At 43.1% G+C, this 19,657-nt stretch overlaps 1 protein-coding gene across 1 annotated transcript in view; it reads left to right on the top strand.

Moving 5' to 3' along the window:
- The first annotated feature begins 9,952 nt into the window (after positions 1-9,952).
- The window catches only part of DMRT1 (doublesex and mab-3 related transcription factor 1), a 615,050-nt gene continuing 605,345 nt past the window's right edge, over positions 9,953-19,657 (top strand). Inside the window, exon 1 of the mRNA XM_069228556.1 lies at positions 9,953-10,445. Coding sequence (XP_069084657.1) covers positions 9,963-10,445 — 483 coding nt within the window. The 5' untranslated portion in view covers positions 9,953-9,962. The remainder of the gene's footprint in view (positions 10,446-19,657) is intronic.

Genomic DNA, 19,657 nt, shown 5'->3' with positions numbered 1-19,657 from the left:
AACCTAGTGATTCCAGGAGCTGTATAAACTCTTGTAGTTGATGGGTCAGGCGCAAAGGACAATGATTCATAAGGAGAATGTCGTCCAGGTAGACGATAAGATGCATCCCCGGTACCTTAGGTGCTCCATAACTGGCTTCAACAGTTTGGTGAAACACCAAGGAGCAGAAGACAGACCGAAAGGAAGGGAGGTGAACTTGAATATTTGTGATCTCCACTGAAACTGGATAAAGCACTTTTGCGGTGGAAATATGGACACCGTCAGATAGACGTCTTTTAGATCCAAATGGACCATCCAATCACCCGTTTGAAGGAGATCTCTGAGAAGGAGAATCCCCTCCATCTTGATGTGGCGGTAAACCACCCCTTCATTGAATTCTCTCAGATTGATAACCAGACGAAGACTGCCATCCTATCTTTCCATCAGGAACAGATTGCTGAGAAAACCTGACGGATGCAGGGTAGATGGTACTATTGCCCCTTTCTCTAGGAGACTCATTATCTAGTTGTTCACCAGTCGCTCCTGCCATGGCGGAACAAACAGGGGAGCGGGCCTCGTAAGTTGAAAAGGGGAACCGTAAAATTCTATCTGGAACCCTTTGACTGCCTGTAAGATCCAGGCTTCGGAGGATAGATTCTGCCAAGCCTGCAACAATTGTTGCAATCTGCCCCTGAGTCTTAAACCCCTGAATCTTGGACTCTTGCCTTGGAAAGAGGTGTTAGAATTGGAGCCTCTGGAGCCACCTTCGGAACCCCGGTGACAGGGGTAATTTCTTGCACCCGCAAAAACACGTAGAGTAAAGACACGTTTCATGGAGATCTGGGCTTTGTCCATAATTGTGAAGGTATTGACAAATTTGCCCAACTCCTGAACAATGGGGTCGCCAAATAAGTTACCTTGGGCTACAGAACCCGCTTGTGGGTGGCAAGCTCCCCATCTGCTTCACTTCTATTTTAATCAACAGTGACCTACTAAGTTCAGCATAAATTGAAGAGTTGGTGTTCACTAAAAAGATGATAGACCTCTGGGCCCATTTTGACAGAGTGACCCCAAAGCTTTGGCATCCTCTGCCATGTCCAAAATCTTGGCTAAGGGGCTTGCCACCTCCAGATGTATGTCTACACAGGAACGCCAGGACCTATCGATCCCTTTCTTGGGATCCCTGATTCATTTTGCCAGCAATATGGCCACCGTGGAGTCGTTCACAGGGGTGTGCGCTACTTTGCCCTCCAAAGACGGTTTGGGACACTTCGCTCGGACGCAACTCCTAACCTCTTTGTCCAAAGGTTTGTGTAAACAGGCTGTCATGTATGAAGCTACTTTGAGAGCAGGACACCACTCCGAAGGGGGGGGTGCAACAGATCATCAGGTTCAGCATATTAGAGTCTAGGCTGGGGTTGTCAGGGGTCCCAGCAGGGAAATCGTCAGGGTTCTTATCACCTGAGGACAGGTGCCATGGCCTACTGGGACCTGCGTCGCTGTCTGAGGTATTGGCTGAGTCATCTCCACCCGAAGGGTCATCGGAGGAGAGGAAAAATGAGTCCCCTGTAGTGCCTGGGATAGGGTTCTCCATAGAAGTGGGCTGGTGTGCAAAAGCATCAAGATCCATCCCTGTCTTGTCTGGATGTTTGCGCTTGGATGCCGGAATGTTAGGCTGTCCCGGAGGTTCTAAGGTCTGAGGTCCTGACACTTCTTCCCTCTGACTGAAGGGTTGTTGGCAATGCGCTTGCAGTTGCCCAATCTTCTTCTCTGGGTGCTCCACTAGCTGCATTACCACCCTGAAGATGGGGGCATCCGTCACTTTGCAAAAGTGGTCATCTATGGGAAGATAGGTAACAGACTCTTCCTCCATGTATGTCACTGACTCTTCAAAATCCTCCATGTTACGGTAGCACAATATGAGTACCCTCAAGGAGGTGAGCAATGAGAGTACTTACGCCTCGGACAGGAGGGAAAGTAATTACCACCAAGGAGCTCCTTCATCCTGTCTGAAAGAGGAGCTAAGCATCAACAAAGGGAGCAATATGCAGGGCAGGGCCCAAAACAACAAGGCTTATGAGTAAGTAAACGATGTGGGACTGCCGCATTTTTTATTGGACTGGGAAAAGCCACCTGGGACAAGTCCACAAAAAATTGGCAAGGGCACCTTAATAATTACCCTACCCGCTGCGCAGGTATTTAGTCTCCAGGCGGAGACTCAACGATGGGGAGAAAAGCTTTGAATTGAGTAAGACTCGTGTTTGACTGCCCCTACTTGCTTTTGCAGCCGGACGCGCTTCACTCCTGTAAACAAGTGAAACTGATGCGCTGGCCGACTGGGTGGGTAAAGTGCACGCAGTGTGATGAAGAAATAATTGTGTGTGGGTACCCTAGTGGTCAGAGACCGCACAACACACCTGAGCCAATGATAGCGGCTGCATAGGAGAAGAAAAAAACACTCCTGCAGCAGCGCTAACCTACAGCAATACAAAGATATCAGAAACAATATGAAGCCTCTGATCCACTTTAGTAGATACCGAAGCACACTGAATGTGAGCACTCCGTGGTACCCGCTACGGTGCCAGATGGCAGTACCAGAAAAGAGAGAAAAATGCTGACTTAACTGTCCTGCTGCTGGAGCAGCGAAGAAAGGGGAGGAAGGAAGTCCTCCAGAGCCTATTATGTTGGCGATCTACGTGATGATTGGACATTGTCCTTTCTCTGTTTTTATAGTCCCACTCATTCATGGGAAATGTAGTTAATGTTAATGTTGTATCTTGTAGCTGCTGGATGCAAATAAAGTGAGGAAAGTTGAGCTTAATCCTCGCCTCTGTGTCCTGACATAGAATTCAGAACTTAAAATGTGGAAAGCTAGGTTCTAATAAACTATTAGTCTCTCTCAACACCTGCCATCAGTAAAATAAGTGTAGGATGTCTTCTTCTTTGTTATTTCAATGAACAAATCAAAGGAGACTCTTTAATCCCCATACAGTCAATTTCTTAGGTGCATATTAAAGATTCTGATTCAAATGGTATTGATCAGGGGTGGCTCCTCCGTTAGGGCGGAGGAGCGTCACCCCCCGCCAGCAGCAGAAGCTACAAACCATTCAGAACGAAAGGATAATAAACTGTGTTTATTATCCTCTTGTTCTGAAAAGGGTGGGGCCACGGGGTGAATAGCAGTGAGGGGAGTGCATAGAACTCCCCCTCAGAGCGCATGTGTGTTTGGCCAGCCGTCTTGGGCTGGCCAAACACACATGCGCAGTAGGCTCTCTCCAGCCCAGCCACACAGTTGTTAGGCTGGAGAGAGCATGCACAGGCTCCCAGCCAATCCTGACGCTGCTCTGAGCAGCGTCAGGATTGGCCGCAGGGCAGGCTGGGAGCCTGTGTCTGCAGCGATGATGGGAAGGAGAGCAGGGCGGGTTGGCGGATTTCGTACGTTTTTTTATTTTTTATTTATTAAATGTACCCCCGCTCTCCTCACTCCACCTCCCCCATCGCGCCACACCTGCCCCTTGTTAGCGCAGCGAGTTGCGACTGGTATTGATGTATTTTAACAAGGGAAATAATCAGCACCTTATGACTCCTAACTATACTCCGAGAAATGGCATTCAAGGACATCAGTTCTTCGACCTTAACGGTACATTTTGTAGCAAGAAAATGTAAGTTATTAGTTTGTGTTCCCACAAACATTTGGCATGGATACAGAATTAACCCTTGTTTGACAGTGTTTATCAAGAAATCAAGGAATTTAAATAAATCACAATTCAGGTCTTAGGCGCTAATTCAAAAAGAAAGTCTGTAATTTGATGATATTTGAAAAATTCCGTCTTTGGAAGCCCATGTGTTTTCAAAATTATGTAACACTCCCTCTTAATATGTTGTCCAACAGTAACTAGTGATGCTTATATCTATTTATTTATCAATGAGTCTTGTGAAAAAGCTGATAGGATTGGCTTTTGCCAAAGTGACATGTATTTAGTAAAGATAGGAAAATGAAATTGCCAAGTAAGAACTAGCCAGATTCTACTGAAAACAGACAGTCTTGAACTTAGTCTATTTAGAGTAGGTTGGATCATAGAAGCCAATACGGGCTCTAGAAACTGATATAGATTGTGTAGGGGCCAAGGCTTATGTTCTAAATCGTGAACCTGCAACAGTTTACTTGAAAAAGAAGTCCAAAAGTACATTTTAATCAATGGAGGAGCATCGCCATTTTTTAGGGGTGGGATTGTGAAAAATGTAAAGCTCTACGATTTTTTCTGCACTGCAATAGAAATGAGACCAAGGGATTTTGAAAGTAAGCCTTAGGAAACAGGAGAGCTATGACATTAAATAATATATGAAGCAAGGAAGGGTAATCATTTTGAATAGATTAGACGCCCTATTATGTCAAGATGGAGATGATCCCATTTGTAAAGAACAGTATTCATGTCAACCAATAAAGGATCATAAATCACTTCAATGGCATCTGAAACTTGAGTAGAGATTTTAGTGCCCAAATAGTCGGCTGCAAACACAAATCATTTATGTTCTTGGTAGGCTGTTTATTAATAAGACTTTTAATTTTATCAGAATTTTAAAAATAGATGGATACCTGTCCAAAGGTTTTATCAAGTCTCTCAATTGTGTTATAAGCAAAAAGGGGTCCTAACACAAAATTTTAATATTGTCTACAGAAGGAAGCATTTTAACGTCTGCCTTAAGAATGCTTAATCATGGTATAAGAAGTTGCAAGAAGGACTCAAAATATAGGGCAAATAGTTGTGGGGAATGGGAACAGTTTTGTCTAGTTCCCTGAGTGATTTGCAAATTTGATGATAGTTCCACGAGCATGCAATTTGGGCAGTGAGTTAGTAATATAAGGTCTGAACTTGACTACAGAAAGCATAACCCCATAATCTTTAATACATGACAAAGATACAGCCAAGAAACCCTAGCAAATGCCTTTTTGGCATCTAATAGAATGGTCCGGGACAGTATCTTGAGTTCTTTTGCAACATCAAATACAGACACAGATAGACTGATTTGCACCATGGTACCCTTTGCAGGAATAAAGCCATGTGGCATGGGATGTACTAGGCGATAAATCATGGATGACAGTCATGTAGCGAAGAATTGGGTATACATTTTTAAGTTGTAGTTTATTTAGGATATGGGCGTATATGACCCACATAACTTCTGATTCCTCCCTTTCTTGAAGAATTACAAACTACTGTCTCTCCAGGACCTGTGAATTTCAGTCCCTTCATCAAAAGAGTACAGGATTTAAAATAAATGTAAGTAACATTTGTGAAACATATTTATAGAGCTCCATAGGTTTGCAGTCGAGCTCTGCTACTTTGCCTGCCGGCAGATGCAAAATAGTCCAGCGCAGCTTAGATATAGTAATTGATTAATATATTTTTTGTTAGTCTGTTACCTTCGTGTGGTCAGCTCGAGACCGAGAGAGGTGATCAAAATTTGTAAAAATGCATTTCTCAAATGCTGCTTATGAAAAGAAGACTGGACAACAGTAGAATCTTTGGCGGGAGTAAGTGATAGATTAAAATCCCACAGAATATTAGCAGCTCTTGCCATGCACTTAATTCAATAACCAAATTACAATGCACTTCAGGATCATCGTCATTTGATGCATATACAGATCAAATACTAGAGCAAATCACCTTTATTTGTTGATAGCAGTCTTTCTGAAAACGATCTACAATCAGATACTTGCAACAGGAGTATTTCCCCAACTCTGGAAGCAGGCAATAGTTATTCCCATTAAAAAACACACAAAAGGGGATCCAGAGGACATTAAAACCTTCACTCAATTACTTTCCTGCCTGCACAGGCTAAGGTTTTTGAAAACCACATCAACCATGATTTGGCTGAGTTTATTAATCCACATTACCTTGTGGACCCCTCAAAGAATGGGTTCTGAAGTGGTCATAGTACTGCATCGACATTGATGGCCACAGCAGACTCCATTTGTTGCCAGGTGGATCAAGGAGGTGCGGCCATCTTGCTGATGTTGGCTCTGTCACCTGCATTTGATACGATATCCCCATCCCGCTTGGTGCAAAGACTAGGCCAGGTGGGACCGAGGGATACCTCTTTGGCCCTCTTGGCCTCCTTTTTGATGAATAGGATCCAAACAGTCAATTGTGGGAATTACAGGACAGAAACGTTTCAACTCCACTGTGGGGTTCCACAGGGGTCCTCCCTCAGCCAGACCCTGTTTAACCTATATGTTGCTAAACTGGTGCCGTCATTCTGTTTTCAAGTGTTTACCTATGCGGACAACACCCAAATCATTGTCTCTATATCAGATGACATGCCACTGGCTGCAGAGAAGTTCAGACTATATATGACTGAAACTAGCATCTGGTTGAAGGAGAACTGTCTGAAATGAAATGCCAAAATGATCCAGATCTTAGTCCTTAGGGCACAAAGCTTGGTGTGGTCAGGATTTTGGTGGCCAAAGATGTGCGGTCCCTTATCCACACCTGATGTCTCTCTCCAAAACCTAGACGTCCTTTTTAATAGGAATTTGACACTCAGGTCAATAGGACCGCAAGCTCTTGCTTCCTCATTGTTAAAGTCTTGACAAAGATTTTCCCTTTCATACCTGTGGAACTGAGAGTAACAGTGGTTGTTGTAATTAATTACACTGCACCTTCACTATTGCAGCACTTTGTACTTAAACATAAACAATTCCCCGCTTAACAGACTGCAGGTCATTAGAAATGCGACAGCCCGCGAGGTGCTGGATGTACCTAAACGTCTTCCAGTTAAGGAAGGCTTGAGTTCTCTTCACTGGCTGCCAGTTAGGAAGCGTGGGATTTTTAAAGTGCTTTACATCATCCATATGGCTCTCCACCATCAGGGGCCCAATGCCCTGAGAACTGCATTTAATTGGTGTAGCCCTAAGAGACAGCGCAGAGCATCTTTTCTTAGGTAGGTGAGCATTCCCAAATTTCAGAAGGTTAAAGCTTTGACACCTTTGGGCATAATGTGCTTCACAAATTTAAATATAAATTTACCCTTGCAATCAGCTACCTCCCATTTCAGTCTGCAAGTAAGGCCATGCCCAGAAAGGTCTGTCAAACCTAGCAGAGGCTAGAACTTTAAATCCTAGACTCCTTAATTTGTCTTCCTCACCAGCAATTAAATTAGTCTCTTGAAGACAAATAGTCTGAGTCCCCAAATGCTTTAACACTTCCTGCATATATTCTACCTCAGTAGGTGTAGGGTTGCCATTAATAATTCAGGTAATAATTTAAAATCTCTGATTACCTCTAGGACTGTTATTTTGAGAATAAGAGTGAACCCAAGTAAGTTGCACGACAAAGAAACTGCTGCTTTCAAGACATTGTCTAACCATTTTGACATTTCTTCCCCTGCAACATTCCCCCACCATGGCCCACACTCCAATTCCCCTACCATATGTATTCTGCAGCTGCACCCTTATCATCGATGAAAAGACAATGATAACCTGCTCCCAACCAACTTGTGCAATCCACCCTCATCCCGAAGACTATATCGCCCACCCCCTTGGACTGCAGACCCCGAAAGAGTTTTGGTAGGTCCTTCCCTTCCAAAAATTATTTGTGGCTCCTGCACCGGTAGCAGTGCAACAGAGATCCCCGACACCAACACATTCCCAGACAAGAAAAGAAAAAGCGTGTGCCCCAGAGACCAATGAGCTAGTACTTATTTCGCCCTGGTGTCAGGTTGCCAAAATTATGACCTTTTATATAAAGAATTTTCAGTCTGTCTGGCTCCTGTATATAGACTGAAGCACCTCTCTTTTATATGGGAGGGATCGTCTGACATAGTTGCCACCTATGTTCAACAGCTGCAAGTCAAATGTCAGATCTAAGGAAGTATTCAATGCTTCCAGCCTTTGTTGGTTGCTAAGGTGAGCTGCTTTATAAACTTGCTGTCTAAAGATGAGGTTCTTGATGTACATAAGTATAGAACAGGATATTAATTTGCCCTGGTTTCTGAAAAGAAAAGTAATGCACTTTCTGAACTTGATAGTAAAAATCCCATTCAGAATGTTGCAGAAAAGTTAGTTGAAACCTTCTAAGAGAGGGGTCTCCAAACTTTTTTGTAGTACGAGTTACTTATGTTTAATAAAAATCATCCCGCTCTACTAATATAATGTGTTGTAATAGCGACAAGACCTGATCAGACATACTAAATTTATGACCACCATATGCAAGATTACCAGCAGTGATCTCCTTAGTGCATCAGCCACAGTTGCTAGCAGTAATGTAAAAAAAAAGAATAATTTTGGTATACGGCTCTCCAACACTGCACTAAATTTTTTTTAAAATACATCAACAAGAAATTAGCTGAGTTTATTACCACCCATGACCTTCTGGACCCCTCACAGAACGGGTTCCGGAGTGGTCATAGTACTTCATCCACATTGATGGCCACGGCAGACTCCATTTGTTGCCAGATGGATCAAGAAGTGGCAGTCATCTTGGTAATGGTGGATCGGTCAGCGGCATTTGATACGATATCCCCAGCCTGCTTGGTGCAAAAACTGCCAGACAGGGCTCAGGGATACCACTTTGGCCCTCTTGGGCTCCTTAGCAAATATCAGCTCTAAATATATTTTGAACATTCAGCCATTTTTCTCCAAAGAGCAGCTTGTGCTTGCTGAAAACAGACACATTTTTCAAGTTTCAATGTAAGTATACATACATTAATTCAACTAATCAAAAGCTTCTAATTTAATAGGGTGTGCTGCACACAGGCGAGGTACTTATATGTAGCTGGAGAGCAATAGTAGCTCACGAGCTACTTGTTGGAGAAGCCTGCTCTAGGATCAGCCCCCTCTGCAACCTTCAGGATGCCAAGTGGTCTAAAATAATCCATTGCATCTTCTAATTTCAGCGTATGGTTCGTTGTCTTGATTTCCTGCTAACAGGCCTGTTCTTAAATAGCGTGTGTAATTTTCTATAAAACGGTGGTACGACGCCCCACCTCGTTCAGTCGAGTGCAAAGGATGCTGCTCTCAGTTTAAACAGATCATACAGGCCCAGGACTGTACCAGAAGTGTCATCAATAAGGTTATAGAGACCTTACAAACGTGAATTACGAGAAGTGTCATCAATATGGTTATAGAGACCTTACAAGCTTGAGTATCAGATAGCAGAGTTATCCTGGTGAGATTTTAAGAGCTCAAGCGTTTGTCAAGAAAACTCTCCTAACTTCGGATTAGCAGGCTATGACAGCAGAGCTACCCTCCATGTTACTAATATCTAACATCACTAACTTCTTACTGCAACCCAGCTCTCAGGTTACACAGTCCTTTCTTACTTTCTCGGGCTGTTTCCTGTAGAACATTCGTAATTGCATAATCTCTTGTAGGCTCAGGCGTTCTTGGTGGCAAGCCTATAAATTCACAAAATATACCAAGCGATAACTGCAAAAACACAAATTGGCGTCCATTTAGTTATGAGAATGTTTTATGAGAACCACCAAAGTTCAGTATTACAGGCATGTTGCAGTTTGCACAGAAGAAAGTAGTATTTTTGTAAAATTATAGTTTCACATGAGTTTTGGATATAGGAAAGAGTATAAAACAACTCCTGCAGCGAACAGAGCAATTCTGTAAAGTGCGCCATGCGCAGAACACGCATAGTACGTGCAACAGATATGCCTGAAAGGCTGAGACTCTGGGAGTAGGCCCCATTTACTCTTATTTTTTAAAACGTCCCTGACTAAGATCTCATGATCCCCGCCCCCTCAAATTTGCTTGAACTCTTTCTTACATGGCGGCAGCAAGGACGTACCCAACAGAAGGCCCCAGAACACAGAAACACCCTTGAAGGAGGTCCTGCTGTGCTGTGGGGAGCGAAACTGGGGGAGGCGGGAGCAGGCCTTACCCCCACCTCTCTCTCTTCCACGGCCACCACTCCCCCAGTTACCAGAAAACTTCCCAGCTCCTCCTTGCTTGTGAACAGCCCCCTCTCCCGGGCATGCTCCCTGTGCAGCCAATGGTCAGAGCACAGGGCCCTTCCCGCCTGCAGAGAGCAGTGTGTGACCCTGGGGAGCGGCCTGCCCCACTGCAGCGCCCAGCACTGCCCGCCCGGACAGCGCTCTGGGTGCAGCCAATGATCTGGTCCATTTTAGTATTTCACATCGTCCTTCGTTTACCGTCAGAGGGGGGCAGGAGAGAGGGGGCACCCGGGGCGCTTGGTGCTGGAGCAGGCACGATGCCCAACGAGGAGCCCTTCTCGAAGCCTAAGGCTGGCGGTGCTGGCGGAGGAGCCCACGGTGGCGGCGGCATGCCCCCTGGGGCCCTGGGCAAGAAGTCCCCGAGGCTGCCCAAGTGCGCGCGCTGCAGGAACCACGGCTACGCCTCGCCGCTCAAGGGCCACAAGCGCTTCTGCATGTGGAGGGACTGCCAGTGCAAGAAGTGCAGCCTGATCGCCGAGCGCCAGCGGGTCATGGCCGCCCAGGTGAGGAGCGAGGGGACGGGGGAGGCATGAGGGAGAGCGTCCCGGGGAGAGGTCTCCTAAGGCCCGAAAGTGTCTCCATGAACACGGAGGTGGGGTCTTCGGGGGGAAATGCCTACCTTAAGGCTGAGGGCGTGACAATGACAGGTGCCCGCTTGAGATTTGAAAGTACCTATCTGCGGTTTGTGAGTATCTACACGGTTTTGGCGAGAGGAGGGGGAGCTAAGGGGGTCGTGGACTGCGTAGTTTTTAACTTACTTGCTTAAGCTTTGGGGACGCCACTCATACCTTAGAGTTGAATACTTCTGGGAGATGTGGGCGCGCAGGAAAAGGGAGCATGCACTCGGACGTTCATGAGATGTAGCCACTCTGCGCCTGGGAGTATTTTTAAACTTTAGGGAGAGTCGGCCATCCTAAACCTGGGAGGGTCCTTTGAACTTCGGTGTAGACCTGGGATGTTTACTCAAACCTAAGGAATAAGTAGTCACCATAGATCTCTGGGTATCCCTGAAAGTTCAGGTAGTGGCTTGAACTGTCAGGGAAATATATCCTGCCTAAATCTGGGGGTATGTTTAGAAGTTTAGGTAAATCTGGGGTGTTCATTCAGATTATTGGGAGATGTGGTCACCTTTTATCTGAGGTGGCTAACCAAAGCCAGAACTTAAGCCACAACACATCTGGGAGCGTCCTCGGAATATTCTGGAAGATGTGGTTAGCTAGGCCCAGGGTGTCCAACCAAAACTACCCAGAGTGAACCATGCTAGATCTAGAAGTATCCTGAGAACCACCTTAAAGAGGTGGCTACCCAGGATCTGAAAGTATCTACTTAAACCGAACGGAGATCCCGATACCGGGTATCGACTCAAACTGCAGAGAGTTGTGTCAGCCCTATATTTGGTGATATTCTGTGAGTCTGCAAGAACATAAAGAGTGTCCGAAGTCTGGGAGTATAATCTTATCCTCAAGGGAAATGACAACACCGCTTCTCTGTAAGGCTCAAAGCGGTTCCCCAAGAATACAGGTAGGTGCAGTCCCCTAGTTATAGGGTCTTTCTTTTTGCAAGGAGTTGCCGATGTAGCCTAAAGACAATCCAGTATATGTGAAAAACTAAACCTGCAAGAAAGAGGTGGGCACCAGAGGTCCACTTTGTCCACTCAAGCCCGCAGGCGACCTGGTACATTGAGTCCCATGCCCCATTCGGGTTTCTGTCCTGACTTGTAAGTAGCACACACACAATTCTGGCCGAGTCATTGCATGTTAGGGACCCACCATTGGCCTAGGTTGTTGCATCAGTGAAAGTGTAAAAAATGTTTTGATCCAAGAATTGTCTGCTGAATTTTAGTAATTGCTCACAAGAAGTGACATGGTAATTACATTGGTATTCATATAAGCTCTCTCCATGACCCTGATTAGACCATTGCACCTCAGGGCAGTTTTGAAAGGGCTGAAAACCTGGCAGGTGATAAATGAGTCCCCACTTCTCCAGAATGTTCTCTGGGGACTTAGAAGTTCGTTCGGAGATCCGAGGCAGACCTATGTCTCGTGTCTAAAGAATATACATATTTTACAGATCCCTACCAACATTTTAGAAGCTCAAACACCAGATACGTTTGGGGATGTTTCTTGTGTCACGCTGCAGTAAACAAGATGGATGGGATTTTGTAGTCAAAAGTGTATACTTTTGAAAATAAACCGAAAAATAGACTAAGTAGGAATCGTGTCAGTAAATGTTAAGAGTCGGACCTCAGGAAAAACGGCCGTCGAACAAACAGGCGTGTCTATCTATCTATCTATCTATCTATCTATCTATCTATCTATCTATCTATCTATCTATCTATCTATCTATCTATCTATCTATCTATCTATCTATTTGTCTGTCTGTCTGTTTGTCTGTCACTGGCTTGCTAACAGAAAATTAGAAAACTCTTTATGTCGATGCTCCACTGAGCCCGGAAGCGTGGTAGACCTGTCATATTATTAAAAATATCGGTTGCAAAATATTTGCAGAATATAAATGCGAGTGCTATAATTTTGTTTATTTTTAAGAGAAACCCATACATTGACAGAAACAATATCAAAACACGCAATGAGGCAGAATTTGCCGTCTCTCTAAATTATGCTGAATCGTGTTAAATACCGAGTTGGTAAGGCTGTCTACCATTTTACGAGTTTTTTTCTTCCACCACAAAAATAATACGCTCTCGTTTGAAAAAAATATATCTGTACGCGTTATTTTTTTTATATTCCTATGGTAGACGAAGTGGTCGCTTTGGTAAATGCAACCAAAATTGTGTTTTTATAACTGTAATCTAGGCATTTGAATATTTGATGTGCATTATGTCAATAATCCCCCGGACCACCCGATTAAGGTTACCCGATATTCCGTCCGAAAATAAAATTGGAGAAAAAAAAAACACTCACTGGAAAAAATTGAAATTAATGTTATGTAATTTGGAAATAGCAAACGAATTCGATTTTTAATTAAATTAACAGTGTTCGCTGGCACGGAATTAAAATGTAATGAATAGACCATTTAACATTATATGTGCGCTACGTTGTCCTTTTTTAAAGAGAGAACGGACCTCCATCTAGCCGCACGGTCTCCTACGAAATTCCAAATTACAAAGTAATTTTATTCAGCGCTCATTAGAAACACTGTGCTGTAAATACAACCGAAAGGCAGCCTTTTTGTTTTAGCAACTAAATATACGGATTTAAGAGCGGCGGTGGGGGGAATTGATTACATTATAGTTTCCTTGCGGGTTGCAGAATTCTGCCTTATCGGGTTATTATAGATACATTTTTTCTCCAGTCGTTGAACGATTTTCCCGATTTGTTTATTTTTATATAACAGTTTTTATTTGTTAAACAAAAAGTTACGAAGTGTGTTAGTAAGGCGAGAATATTGTCAGTTTCAGAGTTGTTAAAAAAAAGCCTATTTATTTAATTGTCTTTAATTCAGTCCAGATAGTGATTGCTTTGCAGATACGTTTCTACTTCGTATTTTTAGTTTAGGTCTAATATAGTGTGCTGAATGAAGCTAAAAATACCAAAACAACTGTTTTGTAAGTTTGGTTTCTTAAACATGCAATACATTTCGGGTACCACTTCAAACTTTAGATAAAAACAACCGACACACCTCACGAGAAACGTGCATTCTTAACAGCCACCGCCTCGTAATTCTTTACCGTGCGTTGAAGGTTTTACTGCTTCATATTCAACGAATGCTCCTTTTATTTTATTACTTGTGATTTGAGGAATTGCGGTGTTCCCCATAAATTGTCAGAAATGTCTATAACAGGCTGTTTTTGGGCCGTTGTCATGATCGGTTGGACCGTCGATTTTTTCGAAGTAATTTTGAAAATATATCCTCTCTGTATATTACGCTACGTTTTTTAATTTTTATCCTTTGCACGAAAAAACGAACACAAATTGTACAATTTGCAATGCGAATGCGTTTTTTTGGAATGGAGCATTCAGTTCTTAGATTTGACAGTTTGCAATAGATATAATTACACATTCTGGCCTTCTCTCCTTAGCTGAAGGGCCAACATGAGTGTTTTTCTGTTGGAGAGCTCTCTCTAACCCTTCAGAAGTTAGAAGAGGCCGTGTGCGGCAAGCATTGCAATACTTCTGTATCGGTTTCCCACGATAGTTGTGGTAAAAGTCCTTCCAATCTACATCTGTGGTGAGTTTTCAGGGAAATTTAGACACATACGTTTGCATCTTTCATTCTAAGGAGCCTAAAATGCAGACACCCCCCTCCACCCATAACAACCTATTTCAGATGTATTCTTCATGTAATGGTAAGGACTACATTGATTTGGATACAACAGGACCCTTAGTAGATGTTCACCAACTTGAAAGCCACCACGTGCCACAGGGATGCTACCATGGAACCAACAGTCATTATTTCAACGTTATAATATAGATTTAAAAAACAGTGTAAAGCGGACAGGAATACTTGTCAGCCACAAAATGTTATACAAACACCTCCTATGTCTCAACAGGTTACATACTGTACAAACTGCATGTTTGACAATGCATTAATTGAACGTTCTTTATACTTAGGTGATTCTTCCTATTGGTTTCTATTGCTTGTATTTCAACATTTCAAATGCAGAAATAGTGTTTGATATTAACATTTTTATTAAATATCTCTTACAAACATATCGCCCCATTGGTGTATATTTTCTATTATTTACACCAATGCCTTTATAAATGATATTATAGACATAGGGCCCGATTCACATAGGTAAACTTAGACCAAAAGTCTGCGTTGTAAAGTTAGACTTTTGGTCTAAGTTTAGACCAAAATTCTAAACTTAGACCAAAAGTCTAACTTTACTCATAGTTAGACCTTTGGTCCAAGTTTAGAATTTTGGTCTAAACTTAGGCCAAAAGTCTTAATTTACACCAAAAGTCTGTAACTTTACTCGTAGTAAAGTTAGACTATTAGTCTTAGTTTGGATGTTTGGTATAAAGTTAGACTTTTGTTCTAAGTTTACCTTTGTGAATTGGACTCAGAGTGTTTATGTCATATGTTATTTAGAAAATGTTATTTTGGTGCCACACCGTTAGCTTCACTTGATTGCTATCCCTGCATCAGCGAGGAACACTTATGCTCTTTAGCATTCCCTGCATCAGCCACTTTTACACTTCTGGCTTGTAAGCCAAACTGCATCAGTACACATTGGGAAAGAAAGAGGAAATCACCAAGGCATCCTCCCATATTCACACAACTAATCCTTAGGTGAAAGATGGTTTATTTAATAGGTGAAAAAGTGGTTTTCCAGTAGGAAAATTACGTTTCTGGAAATGTTGCCTCACCCACAACTTCTTGTGCATTATAATAGGCGACCTATCCACACCAGAGTGGGTAAATACCACTGTGGTGGACTCACACAGTATGAATGGAGTTCTTAGGTAAGTATTTCCTGGAATAAAACAAGGATCCAGATAAAAGTATCTTATGGTTTTAGCTAAAAGAGTTTCCTTTATTAATTGGGACCTTAGATATTATTAAAACACAGCCTGTAGAGATAGAATTGCAATAGCTCAGCAACCCATATGAATTAGCCAACGTGCTTTAGCTAAATACAAAGCCTGTTTAGGTCAGTGGCCTTCCTCAGGGCTCCTACACTCCCTGCCTACCTACTCAAATGTGCCATACACATAAATGCGGCCTAACCCTCTCATACCTGTAATGTTTCTCATATTCAGGAACACCTTAATTCATAGTGAATTCAGGCTTGTCTCTTCAGTGCAAGGGGGCAGTTTGTCAAGACATAAATGCAGTAGTTTACCTATTGCTTTCCCGCCAGCTGCTTGCACCCACTTCATGGACCTGTGGAAGATCATAAGAGGACTGGATATGCTATCTGTCCTGACAAGAGTTCCAAAGGACTGGATCTGCTCCCTCTTGTATCCAGGACAAAGATTTGAGCTCCAAGGGTTATAAAGGGATACAACAAGGTACCAAAGTCCTTTTCTTAGAAGTACCTAGCTGGCCAGCGCCAACTGGACCTGGACTGGATCCTGTTTTTGGCTTTAGTAGTGTAGTCCTGCGGTGAACTGGGACTCATAGGACTAAGGGCCTGATTTATATTTTGACCAATGGCCAGTCATTCCACCATAGGAAAGGAGTAAATTACTCCATCCCGTTGCTGAGGGGCAGCCTTCCAGATTAATAAATGACGGCCAAGCAGACTGTTGTTTATAAGGCATTGCCAGGAACCGCTATCACGGTGGTTCCTGTCAATGCATATTGCTGTTTGGTGCCAGGCTGCGTCAGCATGATGCAGCCCTAGACCAAACATTTTCCTTTTTTATTAACAAAAATCCTGAAAAAGGATTTTCTTTTTGGAGATAAAAAAAGTAATGGTCCCCTCCCCCACGAGAGCCATCTCCTATGGCGGGTGGAATAATATTTGTATTTTACTGTCCCTCAACTGCTGGGATTTGCCTGGTGGTGATGAACAGTAAAAAACATGGCTATACGTCTGCCCATTCTGATTGGGTGGGCAGACGACAGCCATTTCTCTGACGCCATTACTACAGAGTAGTAAATGCCATAGCCAAACCTATGGTCCGCCTGCATATAAACCTGACAGGCAGACCATTATGTTGGAGTTATGTAAATCTCCGTTACGATGGAGTATACATACTGTCAACATATAAATCAGGCCCTAAGTCAGAAGATAAAATCTTTGGCCAGGATGAACCTGGTTGGTCTGTCCAACACATGCTCCATCATGGTTAGCCTCATTGCCATTAGGCCCCTGTCTCTTGTGACCATTGACTATCATTGGCACTATTTGCATTTTGATGCTATTTCTGCTGAAAATTTTAAAATTTCATATCCCTCATTGGATTTTTGTCATTCTGAGGTCATTTTGTTTATCAAAATTACTCTATTTTTCTAATTTGTTTTGGGATTATTATTGTTTTGTATCTTGACTTTATTACTGTTTTTGTACTGCACCTAATTTTTGGCCCTTAAAATTTGGCAACAGACAAAGCACTATCTCTCCCAGATCTCATTGACATACTAAACTCCTTCAAAACCACTTCTTATGAAGTTGATGTGTTACCCTTGTCCTTCATCAAGACACTCTGGGGATGCTCTCTTATCCCTTTTTTACCATTGTCAATGCCTCCCTCACTGAAGTCATCTTCCCATGAGTTCTAAAGAAAAGCCAGATCCTTCCATTCCGAAAGAAAATTACACTAGACACTGATTACCCTGCGACCTACCGGCCCATCACTCATCTTCTAATCATGAGCAAAATAATTGAAAAGAAGTTTCAGTTCAACACCAAGATCACATCAGTGTTAACAATCTCCTACACAATTACCAGTCTGGCTTCGGATCACGCTGCAGCATTCAGACCGTTACCTTACACTTGGACGATACCATCTTGACCTCAGAATAAAATGACCCCTTCACCTAATATTGCTGAACCTCTCAGCTGCCTTCGAAACAGTCAACCATCCCACCCTCATATGCACCCTAGAGATGTGAATTGGATTAACCCGAAATGTCCTTTTTGTTCTCCTCCAACTTTTCCAAGCAGCACCAGTTTGTTCACATGTGAACTTCCTGGTCACAAAAGATCGCTGTCATGTGTTGAGTCTCGCAGTGTTCTGTACTGTCTCCTCTCATCTTCAGCCTTTACTTTGAGGACAATGGTGCTCTACTCACTGATAAGTGTCAAGATTCACTAATACGCCTATGAAATACAATTCACCTTGGACACCATCCTCACCCTTAATGAGCACATTGCCAGAAAACCAAAATGTCATGGTACTAGCTCTCTCTTCTGAAGAATGTCAAACCGTTTCTTCCAGAAATTGATTTCAGAACTGCTGTTCAAGCCCTCAAACACTCATCTGGATGATGGTAATGCCCTACTCCATGACCTCCCAGACTCCCCACTAGCATCCTTAAAGGGATCCTACACATCACAGTGTATCTCATCCAGGGCTTGAGGATGTATGACTACATCACCCCCAGTCTGATGGAACTTCATTAGCTCCCCTTGCTGGCCTGCACCCTATTCAGAACAAGCCACATAATTTACAAATTTGTCACTACCAGCACCCCTGATTATCTTTCGCAGAAGCTCACCACCTCAGGCTGTTCATGTACACCAACAGCCAGGACACTGTCAGACTTCAGATTACGAAGTTTGAAAACGGTAAAAAAGAAGACAGCTGGCCTTTTCCTTCTATGCAGTCCCGATATAGAACAACATCCCCCAGAGCTTCTCCAATCACCCACATCCCAACTTCCTCTCCTGTTGGTCGTTGACTTTTTGCTTATCTTTGACCATGTACAGGGCTCCACTGCGTTTTGGCTATGTTTATCCTATAGAAATGCCATATAATTAAATAAATTCATACATGCATACATTAAATCTTTCCAAACTAACTGAGATATCTACATACACCTCCCAGACATGCAATGGAGTGCCTGCACAAAAGCCCGACAAGCAAAGGGTAATTGAAAGTGGGGTTGCAGGGAATACATCCAATGCCTGAAAATCGGGGCACATGCTAAGGGAGTGCACTAGTCCAAAGAGCTACAGTTGTGGCAGTACAAATGTTTCAGATGCCCCTTCAGCAGAACCCTTATAAAAGGCACAAGTTATTTAAAAGAACCTTTAACTTTCAAATTGCCGTTCGTCATTGGATTGTCTCAGCACCAGTGGGCCCCATAAATCTACTGGCTTTTACGGTGATGACCAAATCACGGTTATCGATCCAAGACTTGAGGGTTAAGAGCTGATATCTTGAGACCGCTTGGCAGATTTCCACTCTGTTAGTGGTTTCTGAGTCAATGCACCCTCACATAGTTACCTGTTTGTCTTCCTCAGACCAGAGGTTGGAACTGAGCTGGAAACTGAGGTTTTGGGCTGCAACACACCCTCACACAGATTTCCTTGCAGCACATGCATTGCCCAGGAAAGAAAACAGGCTCAGCAACCATGATTGAAGCGACAACTCTTCTCCTGTGCCGCAGGCAATACAGACAAACGCTGTTCGTTTTTCAACTTGCACAGTATCTGAATGTTCTCATATCCTGGAAAAGCTCCGACCTATCAAAAGTTCACACTGGTCCTCATGAAGGTGGGCGGACAAATGTCTTATTTTGAGTAGGCTTGCCACTCTAGGATGTACTCCAGTATGTCCTCACTTACAAAAAAAGCTCTCCTCCGTACAAGGAGTTCCAGCAGTGCTTCAACTGGATTTTTGACCCAGACTTTGTAATATTCTGGCAGGGTGGCAGCAGTCAGGCAGACACTGACCATTGCACTTCAGTTCTCAATTGTTCTGATGGATAGTGCCTTCCTTGGTCATACATTTCAGGACAAAGTGCTGGTCAAAGTTGTACGTAATTGCATAGAAAAACGATTCAATGGAATGCCGTTACTGAGAAACTACTTCATCTAAACAGTTTAATGGAAATTTTCAGGATGAATGGCATTTACCATTTCATAGAAACCATGAAATTGGCTTCTGCATACTTATTTTTATTTCAGTCCTTTACCTTGTGGGAAATAATTTGGTGTTTATATATTTTACATCATCAAGCAAGTACTTTTGATAATTTTAATTTGCTGAACCCTCACCACCCTTAAACACCATCCAACTCTTACCTCCTAAAAATCCCTCCCTTGCATAAACTACATCGATGACCCCTAAACGCCACC

This window comes from Pleurodeles waltl, chromosome 1_1 (assembly GCF_031143425.1).
Source record: "Pleurodeles waltl isolate 20211129_DDA chromosome 1_1, aPleWal1.hap1.20221129, whole genome shotgun sequence".
NCBI classification, from domain to species: domain Eukaryota; kingdom Metazoa; phylum Chordata; class Amphibia; order Caudata; family Salamandridae; genus Pleurodeles; species Pleurodeles waltl.
This window is presented reverse-complemented; position numbering and strand designations above follow the sequence as displayed.